This window comes from Orycteropus afer, unplaced genomic scaffold, assembly GCF_000298275.1.
Source record: "Orycteropus afer afer isolate SDZICR_OR568_19922 unplaced genomic scaffold, OryAfe1.0 scaffold00035, whole genome shotgun sequence".
Taxonomy (NCBI): Eukaryota; Metazoa; Chordata; class Mammalia; order Tubulidentata; family Orycteropodidae; genus Orycteropus; species Orycteropus afer.
This window is the reverse complement of record NW_006921622.1, coordinates 42,611-70,247: the sequence shown is the minus strand read 5'-3', so window position 1 is coordinate 70,247 and position 27,637 is coordinate 42,611. Positions and strand designations below refer to the sequence as shown.

The 27,637-nt window shown below is 35.7% G+C and overlaps 1 protein-coding gene across 1 annotated transcript in view; it reads left to right on the top strand.

The window, feature by feature from the left end:
• Positions 1 to 257: 257 nt before the first annotated feature.
• Positions 258 to 27,637, top strand: part of LOC103193245 (ubiquitin carboxyl-terminal hydrolase MINDY-3-like) — a gene marked incomplete at its 3' end in the record, with an annotated part of 68,883 nt that continues 41,503 nt past the window's right edge. Inside the window, 6 exon segments of the mRNA XM_007936403.2 lie at positions 258 to 351; positions 11,713 to 11,792; positions 16,265 to 16,325; positions 19,827 to 20,000; positions 23,116 to 23,167; positions 24,060 to 24,174. Coding sequence (XP_007934594.1) covers positions 258 to 351; positions 11,713 to 11,792; positions 16,265 to 16,325; positions 19,827 to 20,000; positions 23,116 to 23,167; positions 24,060 to 24,174 — 576 coding nt within the window.

Below are 27,637 nucleotides of genomic sequence, written 5' to 3'. Positions count from 1 at the left end.
GGTGTGGGGCCGGAACTAAAGAGCAGGAAGTGGCTCTGGCACTTCCGGTACGGGAAACTCCTCGCTTCCTCTCTGCCGGGCTTGACAGGCGCTGTGTTCCCGCATGTAGCTCTCTTTCTTATTTTGCCGTCCTCCGATCTAACCTTGAAGTTCATTTGCCACCGCAGTCGCCGCAACTCCTAACTCCCGAGTCTCTCCTTCCCCATGTTCCGGGGTAGGAGTTCTGAAAGCGAAGACCCGCTCGCTCGTACCCCATCATGTCCGAACTGACTAAAGAGCTGATGGAGCTGGTATGGGGCACCAAGAGCAGCCCCGGTCTCTCTGACACCATCTTCTGCCGCTGGACGCAAGGTACCCAGTCTAGGCTCACACTTCCAGCCGTCGCTTCTTTTGCTCTTCGAAAGTCTGTCTCTGAGGGTTCGCTCCTCAGCCCCTTTTCTTGGTCAGCACTGTTTCCCGATCCCAATGGTCAGCTCTGAAACTGGACTTTCCAGAAACATCTGTCTGACTTGGAGTGGACAGGTGGAGTGTGAGAATGGTTACAGCTGGCCACTAAGGGCCCCGATATGCCTCTGACACTTTGGGTTGCTGTCCGGCCCTTGTTGGGTTGCATTGCGTGACACTGAATGTGTGCCCGGTGCCCCAGTGTCAATTTCTCAAGAAGTGCTATGGTGGTCTGGGTATATATTCCCTAGCAAGGCTTATGTTGTTGATTTTTGTTAATGTTTTAGCGTATTTTTAGAGTGCGAAGTTCAAAGGAAAGTCAAGGTGGGTAAATCCAGAAAGTAACTTTGTTGTTTGCATTTTAGTATGTGGTTAGGAGCGGCAGTCGGTATAAGCACATTGTTGCTTGTTTCAGAGTGCTTTCGGCCCGAAGTATCCCTAATTTGGGGATGCTTTGGTATCTATTACAGTTTAAAATGAATGTGGATCACAGCACTTCCTGTGCTGGTGTAATGTTACCCAGACAGGATTTTGAGTTATGTAAGAAGTCTTGTTAATAATGATGAAGTAAGAGTAACCATTTATTCAGTTCTCGCGTTGTGCTAGTGTCTGTACTGGGCACTTTTTACTAGTAAATATCACTAATTTGTAAGTTTTGTTATTAAAACGCAAGAGACACATTACTTAAAGTGACTTAAGAAAGCTTATGGTGAGGTAAGGTAAAGTTAAGAGCCTAGCCTTAAGAGTCAGAAGGATCGGTAATGCATATGGCATGTAAAACACCTTAGCCAAATAAGTAATAGCTAATTGATATTGTTAAAAGCAGCTCTGGTGGCACAGTGCTTAAGGCGTTTGACTGCTAACCTTAAGGTTGGCAGTTCAAACCCACCAGCCATTCCGCAGAAAGGAAGACAGGGCACCTTAAAGATTTACCGCCTCGGAAACCCTATGGGGTTCGCTATGAGTCAGAATCGACTCGATAGCAGTAGGTTTGTTTTTTGGTTATTTAATATTGTTATCATTAAAACGATTATTTAGAGGGTACCACTTTTTGGAAATCTTGGCATAGTAAATCTGAATTCCAATTTCAAAATATTTGTATTTTGTGAGAAATACCTCTTCCTGCTTCCCAGATAGGTCTGTCTTAAGCGGTGACACAAGTAGAAGCATGGTTGGTATATTACAGTCAGTTGGGTTATTTAGTCCATCATCCTTGTACACATAAGAAAAATAGGTAGTGAAAGTTAAATGATTGAACCCACGTTGCACAAACTGGTAGAACTGGGAATAGTTTCCAAGTCTCCCAACTCCTAATATAGCTCTTTTCATTGTTTTATTTTTTTGAGTTTCTAAACCCCACATGTAATTAGTTTGATGTTTTTACACATTTTATTAGGTACAAAAGAAAAAAAACTCACTGCCCTCAAATCGATTGCGACTCATAGCGACCCCACCCCTCCTTGAGTTTCCGACAGCAGTATCTCTGCGAAAGTAGATTGCCCAACCTTCCTTCCCAGTCTTGCTATGTAGAATAAAGTAATATTTAGCCTCCTTAGTATTCATATTATAATGCAAATTTAAGGAGAGTTCAGGGAGGCAGTTCTGATAATAGTTTTGGCATAGGCTTTGAAACAGGCAGACTTGGGTTCTAGGCTCAAGTTACTAAATTTATTTGAGCCTCTGTTTCTTTCTATATAAAATGCAGATAATATAACAACCTTATTGGGTTGTCGTGAGGATTAAAAATCATGTAAATACATTTAGGCACTGATCATAACTTCTGACATACAGTAACACTCAGTAAATGGCAGCTATTGCTGTATTAATTTTAAAAGTACTTAATCGTGGATTAAACCAGAAATTATTCTCATGCCTTGACCTGGGAATTATAATATACAATATATTATTGTATATCATTTGATGGATAAACACTTCTTTAAGTAGAAATGTATAATGGTGTCTTAGAATGTTCTGCCACCTTTAGTCATGCAGAAGTTCCTTAACAAAATTAGTTCAATTAATACCATTTAAAAATACAAGATTTCTTTTATTGTTTTTCAGAAAGTACAGTTATATTTTGGATATGTAATATTCCAAAGTCTTACATTTATTAAGATTTAAAGGCAACCAAATACATATAGTATGACCTCTGAATCAGAGGGTAGCTGTTATTGCTTTGGTATGTTAACTGTTGTCTTTATTCATTCTCAGAAGCGGAAAACATTGCTAACAACTGCCGTGGCAGTCATTTGGGATTGTGGGGATAGGCACAAGACACTGATTTGCTACATTATGTTACTACCTTAGTAATGTGACATCAACTTTGGCATTATTTCGTAGTCTTAACTGCTTCGAATTGACTACCACAATCTCATTTGTGTTTTGGAAGCAAGTTTGGGGTGTAAGATGTTTGGAGTAAATGCTTATAAAGTTATGTTGTTGTTGTTGTTGTTATGTGCCGTGGAGTCGGCCCCGACTCATAGTGACCCCTCCTTGGGTTTCCGAGGCAGTATCACTACGGAAGTAGGATTGCCCAACCTTCCTTCCGAGGAGTGGCTGTATAAAATTATAGCTAGAGGTATTCCATGTGTGAAGTTACATTGATTGTTGTTCTTGTTACGTGCCCTCAAGTCAGACCCCACTCATAGTGACCCCTCCTTGGATTTCCGACTATGGAAGTAGATTGCCCAACCTTCCTTCCAAGGAGTGGCTGGTGGGTTTGAACCACTAGCCTCTGGTTAGTAGTCAAGTGCCTTAGGCATTATACTACCAGAGCTCCCATTATATTGATTGACCAAGTTTAAATATTTTGAAATGGTTATTAAAACAGTATGTTTCAGTAGTGGCACGTAGTTTGTTTTTCAAAAATTAAATTGACAGTTTTAAATAGCTTTCTTCTGCAAATCTTTTTCTTAAAAAAAAAATGTATATTTTTGATAGTTTTTATTTTAAAGGGGTTCAACTAGAAAATTAAAGGTTTGGAGTTGTTTGTTTAATTTAGAAGTTATTCTCTATTCCTCCCTGCCTCCCTCCTGCTCAAATGCTTATAATAATAATTTTTAAAGAAAAGCACATATTTTCACTTGCTTAGTTCATTAGCACCAAGCACCATTTATACTCCCTCCCTTCTTTCCAGGAAGGAGCTCTGGTACTGTAATGCCTAAGGCATTTGACTGCTAACCAGATGGCTAGTGGTTCAAACCCATCAGCCACTCCTTGGAAGGAAGATCACTTCTGTAGTGATACTGTCTGGAAAACCCAAGGAGGGGCCACTACAGTGTTCCAGGTCCTTGCACTTTATCTCAGGGGGTAGAATGAAAGATAAACAGTAAACATAAACCTAAATTAAGTATACATAATAGTTAGAAGCTAAGGAAATAGGGAGTTCCAGGGTAGGGTTGGCCTGGATAGGCCTTATTTGAGTGCCTTAAGTAATTGAGTTAGTTTCATAGATATTTGGGAAAAGAATACTTTGTGGCTAGAGGATAAGTGAGGAAATGGGAGATTAATATAAAGGTTTATAGGCTGTTATAATGACCTTGGCATTTATTCTTAATGAAATTGGGGTAGGGGATCATTGAAAGGTTTAGAGAGTAAAGATATGACATGATCTGACAGATTTTTAAAGGATCCATCTGGGCTGCCATGATTGAGGCTAGATTGTTATCGTGAATTAAGGGAGAACAAGAAGATCAGATCTAAGAGGCAGTTGCAGTAGTCCAGGGAGAAAAGAGGGTGACTTGGACCTGGATAGTAGTATTGAAGATGTGAAAAATGTGGCCAGAGTAACGCCATCCCAGCAGGTCCAAAATAAGAGTCAAGATAGGAGAGAAGAAGTAGTAATCTTACTATAAAAGAAAACATTTTGATTTATTGGGAATATATTTTCTCTTTCAGTATTGATGATCTAGATCAGTATTTGGCAAGCTTTTTCTGTAAAGGACCATAGGCTTTATGGTCTTATTTCAACTACTCTGCCATTGTAGTAAAAGCAGTAGATAATAAGAACATGTCTGTACTGTAAAACTTTATGAAAACAGAGTGACCCCAATCCAGATTATAACCTCTCAGAAAACATTTCTTCCCTTTTCCCCTTCCTCCAGGCTTTAAGTTACTTTATTGTTTTCCTTCAAGAGTGCCCAAAAAGGGAGAAACCTGATTTTGCTATTAATAGCAGTTCAATGAGTGTGTGTGTGTGTGTGTGTGTGTGTGTGTGTGTTTGGACAAAGGGGGAGTAGGGGCTGTAGTTGATTGAAATTAGAGTTTAATGTTTTCTGTATAGGACTGTTTTTGTTATATAGTATGAGAAAATTGAGATTTAATGTTTTAGATGTACTTAGGAGTTAATACATTTGGCTTAAACTTCAAAAGCATGTTTGGATGTTTATTAAAAAGTGATTTAACATTTTACTGATGTAATAAAATGATATAGTTGTTTGATTAATTTTTCTTCTAAAGTGAGAATTAATTACTATTGTAGATCACATCATTTCAAAATGTGATTTTTAATAGAAGATTTTCATTTTTTTTAAGTACAGATTTTCCTTTCTCTAACATGCCTAAATCATAATTCACCTAACATCGTTTTCTCAAGCTTGCAAATTGTAAGCTGGTATGACATAGTTAATTTCTTGGTACTTTGAATTATATATTTATTCAGAGACTTTGAAGTGTCTATCCTAATATCATTTGTGTTATGCTTTGTAGTTTTCAAAATCTTATTTAATCCTTGTAGCAGTCAGGAGAGATAGTAAAGGACTAGCATATTAGTCCTTATTTTCATAGATAACGAAACCTAAGATCCACTTTAGCTAATTGACTCAACTAAGATCATCTAATTTGTAATGATCAAACGTAGTCTATCTATGGCCTTTATGAAGTTAGAATTGTAGAGGCAGTAGTTGTCAATGGGTTTGAAAAATGTATATATGTAGAGTAATTCATATGAAAATAAGAGACTGGAAAATGGCAAAGAGGTTTGTAGCTCAGGTTCAAATTAATTATGAGCTATAAAACGTGAAACTGAGAAAGATTTTCTGTGCTAGATACCATTGTTGAATATGATACAAAATTATTTAGGCTCAGATATTTTAGATGGGTGATTTTAGATCTAATCAGGAAAAAAAAGCCATTTTTGTGATAAGTCAGTTTAAAAGCTCAGAAGAAAATTTGGTGTAAGAATACTTGACAAGGAAAATAATTTGGTGTGAGAATACTTGACAAGGAACATAAGTATATCCTAAGAACATCAAACTCAAATGAAACTTTATTATAAAAGGATAAGCCTGCTTAGTATATTCCTCTTTAGGATAGAATACTTAATTGGCTTTTAGCAGACAATTTTAGGCTCTAATAGCTTTTATCAATTATCAGTAACACACTCAAAAATGTATATTGGAATTTAGTAGGATTTGGCATAAAGTAGGTCTTACTAGAATTTTCTCCATGAAGTTTTAATATCCAGAGTATAAAAACACTTCATTGTTTGAATTTTTAAGGAAGGCAAGAATTTATTACTCATTCACATTTATTAATACACACTGATTTTGCCTTTCCACTTGGGTAGATCACTAGGGACCCTTTCCTTGTTCTTTATTCTCTAATAGAAGAGGTAGGTAACAAGTAAAGTTCTCTTAGCTTCATGTCTTTCTGTTCCTAAGTGGGACTTCAGATTTGATTATGTTAATGGAATACCAGCACCCTTAGTTCCTCCTTGCCTTATCAAATTTGTCCTGTCCACTTTACCTATTCCTAATACTTTGTTGATCTTACTTCTACTCCCAGGCTACTGGAGAAAATTGTGACCAACATTAATAACAAATTTAGGAACTAAACCTTAGCTGAGCCCTCCTGCTTCTCTTTGTTCTTTATCCTTGCCAACTTTCTTTGCATTTTTCAGAATTAACACTTGCCTCAATTCTCTACTCCCTCTCATTTCCCCTACTCTTAGTGAGTAGCAGTACCTCCTTAGTCTTCACTTACTCTTTGCCAATGTATTTCATTTAGAACCCTTAAAATTTTCTTCCCCTGAGTCAGTAGTTCTGAAGTTTTTGGGCTTAGAATGGTTTTACACTCTTAAAATTTATTGAGGACTTCAATATAAAAGATAAAGCAATTAGTGAGATCTGACATTATTTTGCATTTTTACAAACTTCTTTGATATGTCTTATTAGAAGACAGCAGTATTCATTCTCACACTTGCTTCTCCATTCAGTTAGTTTCAATATACTGTTTTGATTGAAATGGAAGCATAAAATACAGGCCCCACATGGATAGGTAATTAGAAAAGGTGTAGGAGTATTGTAATAGCCTTTTCAGATAATGATGGATATTCTTCTTTGATACCATAATAAAACTTGACAAATGGTAGATTCTTAAAGGTTAGTTGCAAGGACTGCACTGCAATAACTAATCAGAACTATATCAGTGAACTTTTTGTACACAGTTACATTGAAATCCATTGGTCTGTCTTGTACTCTGAGTGGATCTTTTATCTATGTGTGAATTTTAAACAGCATGCATCTGTCATTTAGAAATTATTAGTTCAGTGATTTATGTAGACCTTCTAAATGTTAATACATTCCATTATATGACATCAAAAGCCATGGTTGTAACTATCGCCACTGATCCCATCAGAAAAGTCTGAGTATTGAGGAGTTGTCAGGCTCAAAGTCATGGATACAATTTTCCATAATTCTAATTATCATTGAAAGCTTGAGATTTTATCATTGGCAGAAATATTGTCAGTTATTTTCCTTGAGGTGTCAGGCCTTGTTAATCTACTTTGCTGACTTAGCCTTTGCCCACTTTTTAATGTTCCCAACTTTGTTATCTTTGTTATACATTTACTCATTCATTTTAACTGCCCTGCTTGAATGATATTGCTCAGATTTTTATCTCTAATCCTAACCTCTGCCCAGAGCTCTAGACCTATATTTCCCACTTTTAAATTTTGCTAAATCATTGTCTCATATTTTTCAAACTGCACATTGCTTTATAGAAAGAAACTCACTCATACTGAAAAAACGGTGGTAAATAGAAGAGGCAAGATACTTTTTGGAAAGACAGACAATAAATAAGTAAACAGTGATGTAATTATAGGTTACGATAAGTATTGGTTGTACTGGAAGATAATAGATAGGCCTCCTTAGATAGGTTTGCCAGCGAATATCCCTCTGAAGAGGAGCTCTGGTAACATAGTTAGGAACTATGGGAGCTCTGGTAGCATAGTGGCTAAAGCACTTGACTGCTAACCAGAAGGCTGGCGGTTCAAACCCACCAGCCACTCCTCGGAAGGAAGGTTCAGTAATCCTACTTCCGTAGTGATACTGCCTCGGAAACCCAAGGAGGGGTCGCTATGAGTCGGGGCTGACTCGATGGCACATAACAACAACAACAACAACATGGTAGCATAGTTACTAACCAGAAGGCTGATGGTTCAAACCCACCAGCCACTCCTCAGAAGGAAGGTTGAGCAATCTTCTGTAGTGACACTGCCTCAGAAACCCAAGGAGGGGTCGCTATGACTCACAACAACAGCATCAGTCTGAGGAGTTGAGTCCTGAAGAATGAAAAGTATTTAGCCATAGGAACAAACCAAAGCAATTGTCATCGAAACGATTCTGACTCATGGCGAGCTCATGAGTTTCATAGTAGAACTGTGCTCCATAGAGTTTTCAATGGTTGTGACTTTTCAGTAGTAGATTGCCAAGCTGTTTTTGGTTCATAGCTAAGTGTTAAACATTTACACCACCCAGGGATTCCTAGCCATAAGATGAGATGAGAAAAAACATTTCATGTAGAGTGAACAACAAGCATCAGGGCCCCAGGAAAAGTTTTGGGGTATTTTTAGGAACCTAGAGTCATTGTTTATAATTAAAGCAAGAGTGACCTGAGGAAAGGTTGGATTGATAGATGTGAGCTAGATTATGTACCATCATTTAGGTCTTTAAAAGGAGTTTGGGTTTCATTCTAACTGTAGTGAGAAGGCATTGAAATGTTTGAAGCATACTGTAGCAAAATCTGATTTCCATTTCTAAAATAGTTCTCTGTCAACTCTATGGTGAGTAGAGTGGTGAAGGAAAGTAGAAGGAATGGGGTATCTGATTGTAAACTCTTAATAATACCTAGGTGAGAGATGATGATGATTTGAAGTAGAAGGTGAACTACAGATGGGCTAGAAATAGATTCAAGATATGTTTTGGAGGTTTAACCAAGAAGACCTTACCTTACCTTAGTGTGAAGCCTAAAAGATAACTGAGAGTTTTTCAGAGAAAGAGTTAGCAAATAAATGTTTCAAGCAGAGGGAACAATATGTACAATGGGTATTAAAAAGGAGAGAGAGAAAACATAGAGCGTTTGAGAACCTGAAAGAAATCCAACAAGCCTGTACTCTAAAGAAGAAGAGTGGTAAAGGAAGAGGTAGGAGATGTAGGCAGAAGGCAGATCATACAGGACCTTGCTAAGAATTTTGGACTTTGTCTATGTCTAGAGTTCTGTTACAGGCTGTATTTGAAGATTCCCTGATTATAGCCAGTAGTGAATGTCCTGGAGTATATGAGATTACTCAGAAAGAAACTACAGAATAAAAAGCATAGATCCTAAAACGAAGACATGGGGAACGTTAGTATTTAAAAGGAGCTGATGGAGAAGAAACATATGGAAAATTTGGAATAAAAGGGAGCAATGAAGCCACAGGACAAACATTTTTTCAGAAATTTGGTGCAGCCATAGGTTGAAAACCAGATTGTTATTGGTTGAGAGATAAGGAAATTGAGACAGTGTGCATAGATGACTATTAGAGTAGAGAGACTAGTAGAGAGGAAAAGAATGAGAGCATGGTAGTTGGAGATTGAGGGGGGGGGGGATACCTTGAGGATGTTTTGGTTTTTGTTTCTTTAATGTTTAAATGCTGTCTAGGAGAAAAAGATTGAAGATAAAGAGGTGGGAGGGAGTGATATCCTCTGCAGTATTTCTTCAGTTGCTGTCAGCTGGTGTCTTTAGTTAGGAACTTCAGAGATACCTTTACTTTATTTTGTACCCAGCCAGTGCCCTACATGTACATATTCATCAAAGCTTTGATGTTTTGTCTCAGAAGCATAGAACATAGTATCTCCTTTCTACAGGATACTGCTTTTATTAGGGTCATCACTATCTCTGAAGGACTGTTGAAACAACCTCTTCCTCATTCCTGTCCTTAAAAAAAAAATGATAATGTGATCACTTTACTAAAAGACCTTATCCAGCTGAGTCATGGTCTGGCTCTTCCCAGTATTATTTTATCAACTTCTTTCTTCTTCCTCCACTTTAACTCAATACATACTACCCTCCAGCCACATTCAATTTTCTACTGATCCATAAAATTGCTCTGCTCTTACAAAAACTTGTTCCTTTAATGAAGGTTTTTTCTTTACCGAAATGTTACTCTCTCACCATTCTCTTCCTGACAGATTCCTCCTATTCAAGAGCAGCCTCAAAGTCACTTAAGACTTGACTTAGGCATTGTAAGTCTTTGCTTCCTGTATCCACAGCACTCTGTTCATACTTCTGTTATGGCATTCATTTATTTTTTTTGTTTTAGTAAATATCTGTGTGTATGTCTTCACATTGACTGTTGGTGCCTTCAGACCAGGAACTGTGTCATTCATGCATATTTCCTAGAGTGTTTGGTATAATATTTGATGTTTATTGAATGTTTGTTGAATGAATGGCTGAATTATAACCATTAATGAGACAATATAGATTCCTAGCATGTTAGAAAGGAGCCCTGGTGCTGCAGTGGTGAAGTGCTTGTAGGTAGTTCGAGCCCACCAATAAATAGCTCCAGTTCCTCAGGAGAAAAGACTTGGCAATAGCTCCCTTAAGAGTACAGACTAGGAAATGGACTCCCACCACACAACAACCACTCACTGCCATTAAGTGACTCTATAGGACAAAGTAGAACTGCCCCATAGGATTTCCAAGGCTGTAAATCTACAAAAAACAGACTGCTTCATCTTTCTCCCACAGAGCAGCAGGTGGGCTTGAACTGCTGAACTTTGATTAGCAACCGAATACTTTAACCATCTGCCACCACAGTGCCTTAGCAACAGCAATAGCATGTTAGAATTGGAAGCGATCATTTTAAAAATAAGAACACTGAGGACTAAAGAAGTGAAATAATTTCCCTCAAGTTATACAGATAATAACTCAATTCTCCTGACTTCAGGCTCAGCACTCTGCTATATGCTTGCTTTGTGAGAGCTTCTACTACCTGCTATCAGTCAGTTCTAGTTGGCTAATATTTAAATTATGATAGAATCGTGTGAGCACATTTACTGTCTATGATGCCATTTCATGTTTCTTTTCAAAGATTGAAATGATTAAAAACATGTATGCTGTATGGGGAAAAAAACTCATGGCTGTGGAGTTGGATCCAACTCATAGCAACCCTTCCGTGGGTTTCCGAGGCAGTATCACTACAGAGGGAGCTCTGGTAGCATAATGCCTAAGGCACTTGACTGCTAACCAGAAGGCTGGTGGTTCAAACCCACTGGCCACTCCTCATAAGGAAGGTTGGGCAATCTTCCATAGTGATACTACCTCAGAAACCCAAGGAGGGGTTGGATCCAACTCCATGGCAGTGGCTGCATTTTGTTGCGTATTATTCCAGAGGGAGTTCTGGTACCATAGTGCGTAAGGTATTTGACTGCTAACCAGAAGGCTGGCAGTTCAAACCCACCAGCCACTCCTTGAAAGGAAGGTTGGGCAGTCTACTTCTGTAGTGATAACGAAAAACCAAACTCACTGCCATCAAGTCAGATCCAACTCATAACGACCCCTTCTTGGGTTTCCGAGGTGGTATCACTGCTGCATGGAAAGGTCCTAAAAATTCCATTTGAATTCAGTGGATAAGACTATATAGTCCTCCTTAGAGTAAATTATAAGTATTTAATTTAGAGTATTTAAAAGTCGTATTTCATCCCCTTTAATTACTAAAGTTCCTACATTATCTATCTAGAGGGGTCCCTGGGTAAAAAAGTGCATGTGTGTGTATGTGTGTGTGTGTGTGTACTTAGGTGCATTTGGAAGAAAGAATATAGGTTCCATACCTTTTTTGAGGTAAAGGATTCCTTGATCCCTCAAAAAGTAGAGAACCACTGCATCTGACTTACTTACAGATATTTGTCTATTGTGATAAATGATCTTTCAAAGCAAAGTACATTAAATATATTTTTAGCCGCTACTTGAATGACATTTTAAATCTTTGCTACTTGCTTTTATTTTTAGGGTTTGTGTTTAGTGAATCAGAGGGATCTGCATTAGAACAGTTTGAAGGTGGCCCCTGTGCTGTTATTGCACCCGTTCAGGTAACATAGACTACTTTACCAACTCTTTAGAGGGATGTGCTCAAACATTTCTTTATACCTTTTGTTTTCTAATGTCTATGTTCAGTATTATTATGAGACATGATCAGTTAACACTTAACTTTTGCACATGTAAATTACTATAACAGTGTCAAAAAAGAACAGATTCAGAGCATGGGTGAGTTGCACAGCAGTACCATTTTATTTTAAAGACAAAGCAAATGTTCCCTAACTTTCTGAAAATTAAGCATTACTGATTATGACATCTTTTCTAAAACAAAGACCCTATTGAATAATAGCATTTTATGCTGTAGAAAGGTACATGATAGTGATTGTACTGTTCTCATTTGTTCTGTCTGTGAAAATGATTTTTCCCAAAAGTTGAAGACAAGTTACTCTTTTCATGATCTAATTTTCCAATTTTAAAAAGAAGTTGAAAGTATATACTATTTTAGGCTATAGCTTTGGTCTTTCTAAATGAAATTAGTAGCAACTGATTTCAAACAGAATTTCAAAAATAAGTGTTTTCTTTGCACAAAATATAGCTTATCTGAGTGTATTTATTTGATTTTGATTCTTGATGTGTTACATTGTTTATTTTCAAATGACTAATTTGATATAAACTGTAACTTCATTAAAACCAAGAACTAATGTTCATTTTAATGTGATGCTTATGTTTGTGAACAGCAATGTAACTTCAGAACTGTTATAAAAGCAGTTAGAATTTATTATATTTTAATCAGCACATTTTGAAAATACATATTTAATGTGATATTTATTATTCATTCAGCATAAAGAATGCATTCCTAAACAGTTACTTGCAAAACAAATTTATGTGTCAAACCTTGTGCTCTATAAATTTACATTGTTAAATTAAAAATATGTTTCTCCAAAGGAAAAACAAATTCTCTTTCCATGGTAGATTCCAAAAATTATTTTGGACTCTATAATGGTTTACTATTTTATTTCTTTAGAAAGTAAAGTAGATGTTTTTCTTGTGTTAGTGAATTAAATAAAAATTAAATTTGAACCCGGGCTCAGAGTTGCTGAATATAAAGAGTGAAATTTAACTATAATTTAGTACTTAGAAGTAGTTGTATAGAATAACTAAGGCAGATTTTGGTTGCTAGTAGAAATATTGTCTGACTTTGACGATTCTTGTCCTGTCCATGTACAAATTAGGTTATTTAAGCAGGTCCCATCTTCACCAGTAATAATATCCCAGGATATTTATTGAAAGTCTATGAATATAGTTTAATGTTAGGCATACCACAGGAATTTCCTGTTTTATATTTCAAAAATGCTACTTATTTTTGCAAGTGGAGTTGCCCTGTAACAAAAGGATAATTGTAATGTTCAAAATCCTGACACCTGTCTTTATTTAATTATAGTAATTTAGTTTAAGTCATAAATCTTTTCAATCACTAAAAGAATTTTGTTGTATAAATATTTCAATTAAAAAGTCACAACTAAATCATTAAGAGAAATGAACAAGTCTGGATACTAACTGTCTTAAACTATAAAAGTTAGAACATGAAGGTATTATTAGAGACATAAAGGTAATTATGGAACTGAATAAATACTGAAGTAGTAGACCTGATTGCATATGAGATTTTAGTTATGAGGAGTAACTACAAAATCAGTGGTGAAGTAAAAATTGTAATAAATGCCATTGGTATGACTGATTAGCAATTCGAGGGAGAAAACAACAGAATTTAGATCAACTCATACCGTATCTCAAATATATTATTTGTATTACTAAACTGTAGGAAAACTAAAAGAAAGTATTTGTCAACTCTAAGAAAAAAAAAATGACTTTCCAAGTTCAAAAAATTGTTTGCAGTGAAAAAATTTTAAGGGAGATTGTCTTTCTTATACAGAGAATTTATACAAATTGCTTGATGTAGTGCCTAAGGTATTTAACTGCTAACAAGAAGTCTAGAGGTTCAAACTCCTCGGAAGGAAGAGTGGGCAATCTACTTCCATAGTAATACTGTCTCAGAAACCCAAAGAGGGGTCACTATGAGTCGAATCTATTCGATGGCAGTGAGTTTGGGTTTTTTTGGTTTTGCTTAGAAAAACACTAAGATACTGAACTCAAAACCAAATCCTCTACCGTGGAGTCCATTCTGACTCAAGGCGACCCAATAGGACAAAGAACTGCCCCATAGGATTTCCAAGGCTCTGATTCTTATGGAAGCAGACTACCATATTTTCTTCCTGCAGATCTGGCTGGTGAGTTCAAACCACCAACCTTTGGTTAGCAGCTGAGCACTTTAACCACTGTACCACCAAAATAGAAAAATAAACAAAAATACCCATTGCCTTCTAGTTCATTCCAAGTCATAGCTACGTTATTAAAGGACAGAGTGAAACTGCCTCACAGGGTTACCAAAGCTGTAATCTTTATGGAAGCCTACTGCCACATCTTTCTCCCATAGAGCAGCTGGCAGGTTGGAACTGCTGATTTTGGGGTTAGTAGCTGAGCACTTAATCACCACACCACCAGAGTTTAGTAGATACTGCTGATTAAATAAGCAGTGAACATGAACATGCAATCATAATGGGTGGAATATGCTGGACAACAAAACTATCAAGGTGTTCAACTTTACTAGTAATTCAAGAAAATAAAAATATAAGTAGATTCTTTTTTCTCATTTTTAATACAAAACTATAATGACCAGTGTATATATGAGTGGGGTGATGATGTTTTATACTGCTCCGTTATTTGTACTTTGATTTTGGGAAGGAATTTTACATTGTTCGTGAAACCATAATAATGCAGATACTTAGAAGCAATAATTATACTTCTGTGAATCTTTCTTAAGGAAAAATTCTGCATATGGAAAAGGTTATGTTCAAGAAGGTCATAGATAGATAGATAGATAGACAGACAGACAGACAGATATGCCTAAGGCATTTGACTGCTTACAGAAGGCTGGCGGTTCAAACCCACCAGCTGCTTCTCGGAAGGAAGGTTGGGCAATCTACTTCTGTAGTGATACTGCCTCAGAAACCCAAGGAGGCATTGCTATGAGTCCTGATTGACTGAGGGCAGTGGGTTTTTATATGTAAAAAAAAATGGTAAACTACCTGAGTATACAATAATATAATTTAAACATTAAATAATGTATAAATAAAATGTGATAAATAGCTTGACAGGTAGTTAGTGATTAAGAATGAGAGTTATGAATTCTGTTGGAAAATGGTAAAAAAGAAAACATAATCACATACTCATTATGATTCTCACTTGTAATGAAATTAAAAACGGGTGTAAAAAAATTAGAAGTAGTATATCAAACGTGGATACGTTAGTGGTAAAATAATGTGTTCTGACCTCACTTTTCCAAAATTTTCTAAGAGTTATACTACTCAATTTTATGATTGTTGTCGTTTTGGGGAAAAATCTGAAGTACTTGATGGTAGTATGTGTAGATTTTATTTCTGCTGGAATACTATAGAATATTATTTAGTTTCTTGTTAGAATACTTTGCATTGATTGCATATTAAGTGCCAAGTATTATACTATTTACATTACTTATATTATTTCATATAATCCTTCCTTTTAAAGTTTTAATCCTCAAGTTTTAAAGTTTGTGCTATTACTATTTCTGGTTAGTAAAGTAGTGGAATCAAAATGCAAACTCAGATTCTGACCAAAAGCAGTTCTCTTCATCTGTATATTAATGCTTTTTACATATAGTACATAAGAATAACTTTCACCATGGTAACCTGTTTTTCTTGAATCTGCCCCTCAGCAATTTGGATTCACTTGAATCAAGAATCTGAATTTTAGACAATTCAGATGATTAAGATGAAGATAGCCCTGGATTGCACTTTGTGAAGGAAATAGTGTTCTACACAGAACTGTTTGCTATCAAATCACCAGTGTAAAACAGTTGACTCACTTAAGAAAAGGACAAAAATTAAGAAAAGAAAAAAAATGTATTTTTTCATTTGAATCTTAATAGTTGTTTTGAGTTAAACCAGAAGTCAGCAACTCCTTATAGTCAAGAGATGACTCTCACAGTGGTATTTTTGTGTTATAGATATGAACTAAAAGAACAGTATCACTTTGTATTTATTTACATTTCTTTTCTTCTAAGAAATCTAAGAGTAACATACACATGCTCCTGTTCATAGAGCTTACAGTTTGTGAATGGAGCAGTAGGTTTCTGTAGTTACCAGTTATGTGTCTTTTATTTTTAAATCACTTCTTCTATTTGCTAGAAAGTATGTATTATAGAAGAAGCAGCATTTTATGGATCTAGAATCAAGTTTATAGTGGTATGTTCTGAGTCAATAACTCTGCACAGGTACTGTTGAATGTGAAGGGGAACAATTTAAAATGTTAATAGAATAATTCAGAATATCAGAAAGGAGGCACAAATTAGTTTTTCCCATTTAAAAATAAATGAATGATGTGAAGTATGTTCATAATGCTTTCTAATATTCATTGCTTTAATTGTGCAAAGGCATTTCTTTTGAAGAAGCTCCTGTTTTCTTCTGAGAAGTCATCTTGGAGGGATTGCCCAGGTATGATAACTCTTTTAAAAACTTTTACTCCATCCTTTAGATGATCTATGTGGCATTTACTGGCAACAGTTTAATTAAAATTAACTTAAAAAGTAAGCTATAAATGGTATGATTTTGTTTTGTTTTAATTTCATGAAAATTGACCTCAAATTTTAAAAGAATATTTCCAAATTTGGTTTTGTTAACTAAGCAATATAAGACAAGATAATGTAACGGAGGCCAAAACCTTTGGTCTCTCTCTAAACCATGATGCCTTTCACTGAACTGTGATCAGTGAGCCCTGGTGGCACAGTGATTGAGTGTTCAGCTGCTAAATGAAAGGTCTGTAGTTCAAACTCTACCTCTCAGTGGGAGAAAGATGAGGCGGTCAGCTTCCTTAAACATTACAGCCTTGGAAATCTGATGGGGCAGTTCTGCTCTGTCCTATAGGGTTAACTTTGAGTACGGCAATGGGTTTTTTGGTCTATTAGATGATAACATGCCCTAAAGAGTAATTATTTTCATGTTTTTTTTTTTTATATTACTTAGTTCTGAGCAAGAACCCAGAATTACCTTTGTATTCCTGCATCATTTAATGTAATACCGTACACAATGCAAATATTACTGCAGTGTTTAAATTAAATCACAAATGAAGCTATCTTAGCTTCTGCAACATGATAAAGTCAGAGAGATATATGGTGCTGCCTGATGATAATGAACATTTGCATTACACTTGATGGTTTACATAGATCTTTCCTTCACTTACACAATTTCGTATGGCCCTCACAATAACTTTTGAAATAAGGTATGATATACTACCATCCCAGTTTTAAACATAAGAACATATTAGCTTATGTTTCAAACCTTGCCCGTGTTACTGTTGTTAGGTGCCATCCAGTTGGTTTCAACTCCTAGCAACCTCATATACAATAGAACAAAACTGCCTGATCCTGCTCCATCCTCAACTGTTGTTATACTTGAGCCCATTGTTACAGCCATCATGCCCGTAGAATCTATTAATGATTTTGAATTTAAGAGTTAAATATCACTGTCATTTTGTATTAGTAAATAGCTGAAAAGACAAAATAAATTTTAGTAGGGAAGAAACTGTTTGAGAGATACTATAATAACATGAACTTTTATGTTAACAGTGAATAACAGTGAATAGAGGTATACGCGAGACCAAGGATAGACTCAGCTGAGGCTACTCTTGTACAGACACCAGTGATACAAAATACCTGCAGTCCTTACAGAAAAAATAGAAGACAGACACAGAGTAATCCCTTACAGACATCCCAACACTATGGGAGAGAGATCCAATAGAGCTACTACCTCAGAACCATAGTACACCAAACTCAGTTGGCACAACAAAATACATAAAAGTGTTGCTCCACATCCTACATTGGTGAGTAGCAACTAGGGTCTTAAAAGCTTTCAAGCAGCCATCTATATGCAGCTAATGGTCTCCCAGCATTGGAAGTGAAGAACGACACACCAAAAAAAAAGGGGGGGGGCATTTAGAAGCAATTAACCGTAGGACATGATGGCCCTTGAGACCAGAAGAACCGAATGGTGCCTGGCTACCAATGCCAACCACTCAGTAAAGGATCAAATCTGGAGATCCTGGATAGAGTGAGAGGGAAAACATGGAACAAAATCCAAAAACTCAATAATGACCAGAATTACTGGTCAGATGAAGTCTGATGAGACTCCCAGTACTATGGCGCTGAAATACATTCGGTGCCTGGAATAAAACTCACCCCCAGGGGTGGGCTCTCGCCCAGTGGTTAGCGAGATGTACATGCAGACCACTCAACCCAGGATGTTGCACCCACACACTTCAATGGTAATGCATCCCCTAATGCAATAAACCATGGGACACCAAAGGACCAACATTCAAACTGAGGAAATGCAGGACAAACAGAAGTGCATAATTATGATGGGCACAGGGAAGTGTTGCAGGGTAGGTAGGGGAGGAGGCTGGGTTGGGGTTGGACATGGCGAATGGAGAATGAAACTAAATGTACGTGTAACTTTGAATTTAAAACAAGCTCTTAAAACAAAATAAAATAAACTATTTCTTAAAAATTAAAAAAAGAAAAATAACATGAACTTTTTAATAAGCTGTGTGCTAGGGGAAAAAAGAATCCAGATTCAAACATGTTTTGTAGAGACCCTTTTAAGCCTTAGGATGAAGACAAAATAAACACAATCTTCCAGGATGAGGGAAACCATCAGCATGTACATAGTATGGAAGCTGAAAGGAGTTCACCAACTAGGGCCATGGGGCTAATTATATATGATCAAAAACAAAGGACATCATCACAAAATCATAACTGATGACAGGTCAATTCTTCACTGTTGGAGCCAGGACTAGAAAAGTGGGTAAAGGACCAGGATTGGGATATGTACACAATTGAAGTGTAAAAAGGATTACAGAATTGGTTCTGGGGCTTGATTACCTGGCTACATCATGGTCTGGGTATGACTTATGACTATGTACCCTGGGCCTAGCCACATTATTGGTTTTATGATCAGAAAAAACTCAAATGATGTCTGAATTTATGTAAAGACTTAAAATGGAGTTAGGGCTCCCATTGTAGACCACAGCCTTCCACAAACCAAGTGCTTTAGAATTTAAGCTCTAATACAATTGCAAAAGTTCTCACATGGAAATATTCACTTTAATAAAAACAAATTGCAAAGTATTGTCATAAATGCTATGGAGGTTATAAAGTGGATGGCACAGTTCCTGCCTTTCAAGAAATCTAAATTTATTGGGAAAGACAGAGAACGCCTTGTAGCACAAAATTTTACATATAATGTGCATATATCTGTTTTCTTTTAAAGTTCAGAAAGTTGTCACTACTTCTAGAGAGTAATCTGAACAATACTACTTGAAAAGAGGAGGGTTACTAAGGTTCAAAAAGAAGTGGTCTGGGCATTTGTGCTATTTTCTATAAAATTCTGTAATAGAAATACAGTTTCAGCAGCTTTTGTATTATGCCACATGGTCACTTCAGCCTCTGCTATTGTAGTGAATTGTGGTATTGTATGTGCTGATGGTGTGTTATCTCATTGTCCTTACCCTGTGGGACAGAGAGAGCAAAGACATCAGATGAATACAGAAATGGAAAAAAAGTACTCTAAACAGGTCCTTGCGTAGTGCCTAGTTCTGCAATAAAGAAAACTGCATGGCTTAAATGCTACATGCTACATTTGCAGCTTAATGAAAAGGACCATCTCTACAGATTATTCCAAGTAGCATATTCTTTCTCATCATGTTTAATTCTACATTTTTTAGGATTCTTTTCTTAATCATTAGTAGTACTGTAACAGTGGTAATATTTTGACCCTCAAGCACATTGTTCTGAAACGTAATTTAAAATATATTTTTTATGTTGACTTAAAATGCTTGATTTTTTATTATTAAATCAACACATTCTCAATATTGTTTCTTATGACAGGATTTTTCCCACCTTCAAAGAAAACCATTGTAACTTATTCTTTGATTATTTTTAGAGGAAGAGCGGAAGGAACTCCTTTGTCATACCTTGTGTGATATATTAGAAAGTGCTTGTTGTGACAACTCTGGATCATACTGCTTGGTTTCATGGTTAAGAGGAAAGACAACTGAAGAAACTGCTGGTATTTCTGGGAGTCCTGCAGAGTCTAGTCGCCAAGTGGAACCTTCTTGTAAGATACATTTTGATTTCTTGACATCATTTCTTGTTCCTTTGTTTTAATAAAACTATTGAAATTTTTTCAGAAAAAAAATTTTAATTTTCATATCTCTTTTTTTAGCTTAATTCATGAGCCTTTGTAATTTTTCAGTTTTCTTCCATTAAACTGGAAGATTTATTAAGTTTTTTGTTTTTTAAAAAAAGCAAAAAAAAAAAAAAAGCATCTCTTAAACTTTTACAGAAATTCTTATTATCTTTGCTTGATGACAGTCTTTTGAGTTTTAGAACCCTCATTCAAAAAGTTCAAAGAATATATTTCTATATGCTTTAGTTTCAGATGTCTTAATGTTTTCCTTGGTATTTGGAACAAAAAAAAATGATTTTTTTTTTTTAACATCAGAAAATTTCTTATATGTCTTTAGTTTCTTTCTATTGCAAAGATGGGAACATTCTCCTTCATTGCACTTTTAAGACTGATAAGGTTTCCCCTCATGAAATTTTTATGCATTGTTACTTTATATAGATTACTTTAAGGTAGTTTTAATTATAAATTGCCTTTATTTAAGTTTTTCATATTTCGATTGAAGGTTTTTCTGTTTTTAAAATAAATTAAGTAGCCACTGTTCTTATTATTCATAAAAGATTGTGTATGTATTGTGGTCGTTAGTCTTTGAAAATTCTTGACCTAACATCTACCAGACTGCACTAGTGAAATGGAGACTTCTGGTAGTTTGTAAGCTAGATAAAAGCATTGCTCTTCTGTTTTTCTTTGTTAGGAAATTATCTTGCTATAAATAGTTTTTGATAATTAGTAGTCCCAAGTGTTTATATTGCACAAGTGACTTGTCCTACCTATAGTTCATTCCATTAGTCTCTAGAGAAATTGTTTTTGAAGAAATTAGATACCTGATTTCTAGAGAGTAAATTTTGATTGCTCTTGATAGTCATCTTGTTTTCCATCTAGGATTTATATGTTGTTGTTGTTGTTATGTGCCGTCGAGTCGGCCCCGACTCATAGCAACCCCTCCTTAGGTTTCCAAGGCAGTATCACTACGGAAGTAGGATTGCCCAACCTTCCTTCCGAGGATTGGCTGGTGGGTTTGAACCCCTAGCCTTCTGGTTAGCAGTCAAGTGCTTTAGCCACTATGCTACCAGAGCTCCTGGATTTATATACAAGGCACTATTTCCTTCCTGGGTTGAAATGTCTCTGTGATCGATGTTAGTGTTTTCTCTGCCTCAGAGAATAATTTTTAAAATAATTTTTGCAAGGAATAATATTTTAAATTTGAAAAATTGAATCACGTTTCCTTTTCAGTCTTTCAAGCATAGCCTTTGAAAAAGAATTTAACATATTTTAAAAGTTGAAATGACAGTTGAAGACAAGTAGAAAATGTCTGCAGCGATGATAGTCATAAATACATTAAGATCAGCTTAAAATTATTTTTGGGGTTTTACTGAGTTGTATGTAAATATGTTTAATAATTTTATTTAGGATATTAAGATTTTGAGAGGAATCATTGAACTATCTTAAAACGTATATTAAAGAATATGTACTTAAAGCAAGTCTATATATTAATGTTTAATACTGTGTAAATTTGGAAAGTTTTGTTAACTGAAAATTTGAGAATTTATTTTAGATATTGACAGATGAACTGAATGGATGTTAAAATTTTTATTTCATGTAACAATCTGTTCTACCTGTTCTTTCCTTTATTCCCAGCTATGTTACTTTTCTTGTGTTTTATATTTTTCCACCATCCTTGCCTGCTAAGCTTTTTATTTGCCTGCCTCTTTTCTGTAAATTACTATCTTTATGTCTACTTTCATAGCCTAGTAAAACTATTGGGATAATCAAGCACAGCAGAATAGTTAATATAGTTTGGAAAAGATTAGGTAGAATTTTTATTTTATTCTTAAAATCTTAAATGTGAAGACGTACCCCTTCTGTTAACAATACATTCTGTTCAATCATTAATTTCATTGGCTTTTGTGGTGTGTATAGTTTTGGCTTCTTGGTAGTGCACACTTGTATGCAATAGTGAATACTCAGGTTCAAATTCAGTTTGTTTCCCACATAATTCAAATGGTTATTTATATTAATCTACTTGGACTTCTAAAGATTTAAAAAATAATTTGGAACACTTGAAAACTGAAACTAGATTTTGAAACAGTAGCATAGTGTGACATTTTAAATTGTAAATTTGATTTTGAATTAATAAAGAATCAATCTCCTGAACTCTCTAGTGAGAATTTGTTTGAGAATACTAAGATTTGCTTTACAAAATATATGTGAAATTGTTCATTTTGATAAATTAGAGTAGGCATTTTGATTCATGTGTCATATCTTTAAAGATTTTGTATTTGTGGAGCTAAGACTATCTGGGTTCAGATCTCAGCTCTGCTATTTATTGCTGTGTGCTCTTGGGAGGATACTTTTCTGTACCAGGGGTTCCTGTTCTATAAAATGGAGATAATAGGATTGTGTGAGGATTAAATGAGGTAAGACCTATAGAACATTTCCTGGTACTTAGTTAAGTTCTCAATAAACATTACCTTTAATTAAAATGATTTCTTTGATTTTTTTTCTTTGTATAAGTTACTGATAACTTCTCCATAATTATATGAATAAATGAGGAAACAAAGTAGTTATTGAACCTGTGTACTTTCAAAATGCTATGCCTCTTTTATATACATTTGTTTAATAATTAAGTAGCAAACCTAAAGATTTAATATTACAAGAGAGAAAAATTAACTACGATGATGATTTTACATTAATCTATAAATTGAAAGATTAAATTATAGGACACATTACAATCATGTGTGAAGCACTATGATTGTTGATAATTTCTCATTCTCTGTGAACTATCCTAGCATAACTGAATTGGAATGAAATGTTTATTATTTTATTGCCCTTCTACATTCTCAGTGTTACATCCATTTTAGTTGTAGTAACTAAGATATTGAATATAAATTCATGTTATAATAAAGTTGAAACTAAACTGAGAATTTTAAGGGAGTAAGGAAATAGGGACCAATTTTGATTGCTTGAAAGTATTTACAGCCTGCTGTGTGTATCTTGTGTCATTTATTTGCCATGTGTAGTGCTGAAAAGTGTCTTTTATGTATAGCTGCCTTGGCTGTCGAAGAGCTTGGCTTTGAGCGATTTCATGCATTAATTAAGTAAGTAACATTGGAACATTTAAAATACTTACCTTGTGAACACATTGCCATTTTAAGTCTGTTCATAATGTGGAAAGGTACTTAGATTTATATAATATTGCACTGCTTAAACATGAATTTGAAATCCACTGCTTGAGGATTAATTAGATTTTAAATTAAAAAAAGAATAATTTGTAAATGTGTACTTAAATTCTGATTCCTTAATTAATTATCCAGATATACCTTTTTAAAAAATTGAAAGTTTTTTCATAGTTACAATTTTAAAAAATTATTTTAACTTAATATTTCTCTGTCTAGAGTGAACATAAAGAGTTTTAATGGGATAAATAATCGAATTATTCCTTAATTGCCCAAATATTCTTTCTATACTTTTCATTCAAAGTACCCGTAGTTTCATTAGAGTATTTAAACTTTTTATTAAATAAAAGGGAAGGATGGACATGTTAAAAGAATATAGGTGACATTTGGTTTGGAGTTTAACACTAATTTCTTCTAAAAATATATATATACTTTGGCATTTAGATATTTGTTAAATAATTTCTAGTCTTTAAAAAATTATTTTTTTAGTTCTGAAACACCTCTTGAAAAGGATCTTTCTCTTCTCTAAATAAATGTATGTTATTGAAGAATTTATCAATACTAGATATTCACATAAGAGGTGCAGAAGTCTGCTGCCAAGTGGGCAATCTATATATTAATGTTATATATTAATTAATAATGACAGCTATCACCATTAGTTTTTAACAACTAAATTTGTATTAGAAAATTTGAAACACAAAACTCTCGTGTTTGTATGTATATGTTTTAATATATAAGACAATTTAAAACTTCCCAATTTATAAATGTACTCATCTAATCATGAAACTAATACTTAATTCTTTTTTCCCTCCAGCAAAAGATCATTCAGAAGTCTGTCAGAATTAAAAGATGCTGTCTTGGACCAGTATTCAATGTGGGGAAACAAATTCGGAGTATTACTTTTCCTATATTCTGTGTTACTGACAAAGGTTTGTTTAAGAAGATGCTTCTTCTGACTTTTATTAGTTTGACGTTAGTATTATTTTTCTGATGGAATGACTAATTTTATTCTTGAAGCTATTCTTAAATCTCGGAACAAGTATCTCATATGATATCTGATATAAAGGAATCAGCTATTCTTTTGTCACAACCCACTTGTTCCTTCCTTAACCACTTCCAAACTTAACTTTCAATCCCCTGCTATTAAAGACTCCAGAGATTATCATTAAGGCTCTACTTAGGAAATGCAGTTTCAAAACCATAAAAAAGAAAAAAACCTACAGCCGTTGAGTCAATGCCAATTCATAGCAACCCTTTAGAGCAGAGTGGAACTGCCCTACAGAGGAAAATGCAGTTAGTTCTTCTGAATTTTATCTTTTTATCTTAGCCACATCTGACACTTGACCAAGTAACCCCTTCTGGAAGCTCTTCTGACCCTCATTCTCTTCCTTGACTTACCTGCTACTTCTTTGTCGTTAATGTCTTATGATTCTGTTTTGTGGTTGTTGTTTTCTTTGATAGCTTCATTTCTTTCTTTACCTTTGATCTCTTGTTCTTTTCTTTGTCTCTAAATTTTTGTTCTTGTTAGGTGCCATCAAGTGGAACTGACTCATAGTGACCCTGTGTACAACAGAACAAAACACTGCCTGGTCCTAAGCCAGCCTCACAATCCTTGCTATGCCTGAGCCCATCATTGCAGCCACTGTGTCATTCCATCTCATTGAGGTCCTTCCCCTTTTTCATTGACCCTCCACTTTACCAAGCTTGATATCCTTTTCCAGGGAATGGTCCCTTCTGACAATATGACCAAAGTAGGTGAGACAAAGTCTGGCCATTCTGGCTTCCAAGGAGCATTTTGGCTGCATTTCTTCTAGGACAGATTTGTTAGTTCTTCTGGCAGTCCATGGTACTTTCAGTATTCTTCGCCAGCACCACAACTCAAAGGCATCAACTAACTCTTCTTCAGTCTTCCTTATTCATTTTCCAGATTCCACATGCATATGAGATGATTGAAAACACCATGGCTTGGGTTAGGCCTACCTTAGTCTTCAAAGAGACATCTTTGCTCTTCGGCATTTTAAAAAGGTCTTTTGTAGCAAATTTGCCCAGTACAACACATTGTCTGATTTCTTGACTGCTGCTTTATTGGTGTTGATTGTGGAATCAAGTAACTGAAAATTTACAACTTCAATCTTCTCTCCATTTATCATGATACTGCTTATCAGTTTAGTTGTAAACTTTTTTGTTTTCTTTATATTGAGGTGTAATCTATACTGCAGACCATAGTCTTTAATCTTCATGAGTAAGTGCTTCAAGCCATCTTTACTTTCAGCAAACAAGGTTGTGTCATCTGCATATCACAGGTTGTTAATGACTCTTCGTCCAGTTCTGATGCCACGTTCTTCTTCATATAATCCAGCTTCTTGGATTATTTGCTCAGCATACAAATTAAATAAGTATGGTGAAATGATACAGCCCTGACATACTTCCTTCCTGATTTTAAACCATGTAGTGTCCCCGTGTTCGGTTCAAATGACAGCCTCCTGGTCTATGTACATGTTCCTCATGAGCACAATGAAGTGTTCTGGAATTCCCATTCTAATGAAATGTTCTGGAATTCCCATTCTTCTCAGTGTTATCCATAATCTGTTATGAGCCACACAGTCGAATGCTTTTATATAGTCAGTAAAACATAAGTAATCTTCTCTTTGGTATTCTTGGCTGTCACCCAAGATCCATCTGACATCAGCAATGATATCCCTCTTTCCATGTCTTCTTCATTATCTGGTTTGCATTTGTGGGAGTTCTCTGTCAATATACTGTGGCAACTGCTTTTGAATTACCTTCAGCAGGATTTTACTTGTGTGATATTAATGATACTGTTCCATAATTTCTGTATTTTGTGGGATCACTTTTCTTTGAAATGGTACAGATATGGATCTCTCCCAGTTAGTTGGCCAGATAGCTGTCTTCTAAATTTGCGTAGACAAGTAAATATCTCCAGTGCAGCATCCATTTGTTGAAACAGCTGAATGGGTATTATGTCAATTCTGAGGCCTTGTTTTTTGATAATTCCTTCAGTGCAGCTTTAACTTCTTCCTTCAGTACCATTGGTTCTTGATCATATGCTACCTCTTGATATGGATGAACATAGACTAATTTTTTTGGTACAGTGACTCCATATATTCCTTCCATCTTCTTTTACTGTTTCCTGCATCATTCAATATTTTGCCCATAGAATCTTTCAGTGTTGCAACTTGAGGCTTGAACTTTTTCTTCAGTTCTTTCAACTTGAGAAATACCAAGTGTGTTCTTCCCTTTAGGTTTTCTAACTCCAAATGTTTGTACTTTTTGTTATAATAATTGACTTTCTTCTCAATCTGCTCTTTAAAATCTTCTGTTCAGCTCCTTTATCTTGTCATTTCTTCCATTTGCTTTAGCTACTCTCCATTGAAGAGCAAGTTTCAGAGTCTCTGCTGACATCTGTTTTGGTCTTTTCTTCCTTTTCTGCCATTTGTGTGTGTGTGTGTGTGTGTGATTTGGGTGAAAATTTACAGAGCAAATACATTTTCCATACAGCAGTTGACATACACTTTGTCTCATGACATTGACCACAATTTACAACAATGCAACATCTCCCCTTCCACTTCCTCCCGATAGTTACCTCTTCCCTGTGTCCATGCCTCCATGTACTCCTATCCCCTGAGCTGTCTCCCTGTGCCTGAGCAGCCCTTCTTTCTCCCATGATTATTCTCTCCAAGGAGTGTATCTACCTCAGGTAAATGTTCAACTCATATGCCTGTCTGTTGTTTAGCTGGAAGCCACAGGCCTGCATTCAATTCCAGACCTGAACGGCAGCTAGTGGCAATAGTCTCAGTGGTTCTACCAGGCTCTGCCGAGCCATGAAACTTGGTCCCACGCCCCCCCCCCTTTTTTTTTCTTTCCAAATGATTCTGAGTTTTGTTCTACATTGTTCTCCCTGTCTATCAACGATCTCCTCCATAGATCATGCCAGTAGTACCCAGGCACCATCTAGTTCTTCTGGACTCATAGTTGTATAGACTGCAGATTGGATGGTGTATCAGTTGCTAGGACTAATTGTTTCCATGAATTTTTGGTTTTCTTTATTCCTCTCGACTCTGGATGAGGAGAGACCGATCATTGCATCTAGATGACAGCTTGCAAGCTTTTAAAATCCCAGCCGCTACTCACCGCAGTAGGAGGTATAACTATGTTTTGTGTAGTATGTTATGCCAATTGAGCTTAGTGTCCTCTGCGACTATGGTCCCGAGCCCACAGGTTCAACTACTCGGTCCCTCTGGGTAGCTGGCTGTGACCAAGCAACCTTGCCCTTTGTCAGCTCCACTATACACCTGGGAATTCAGATCATACACATAAAGTTATAGGACCATTGTCTGCCAACCCTATACATGTTCTTGGGTACACTCCCCA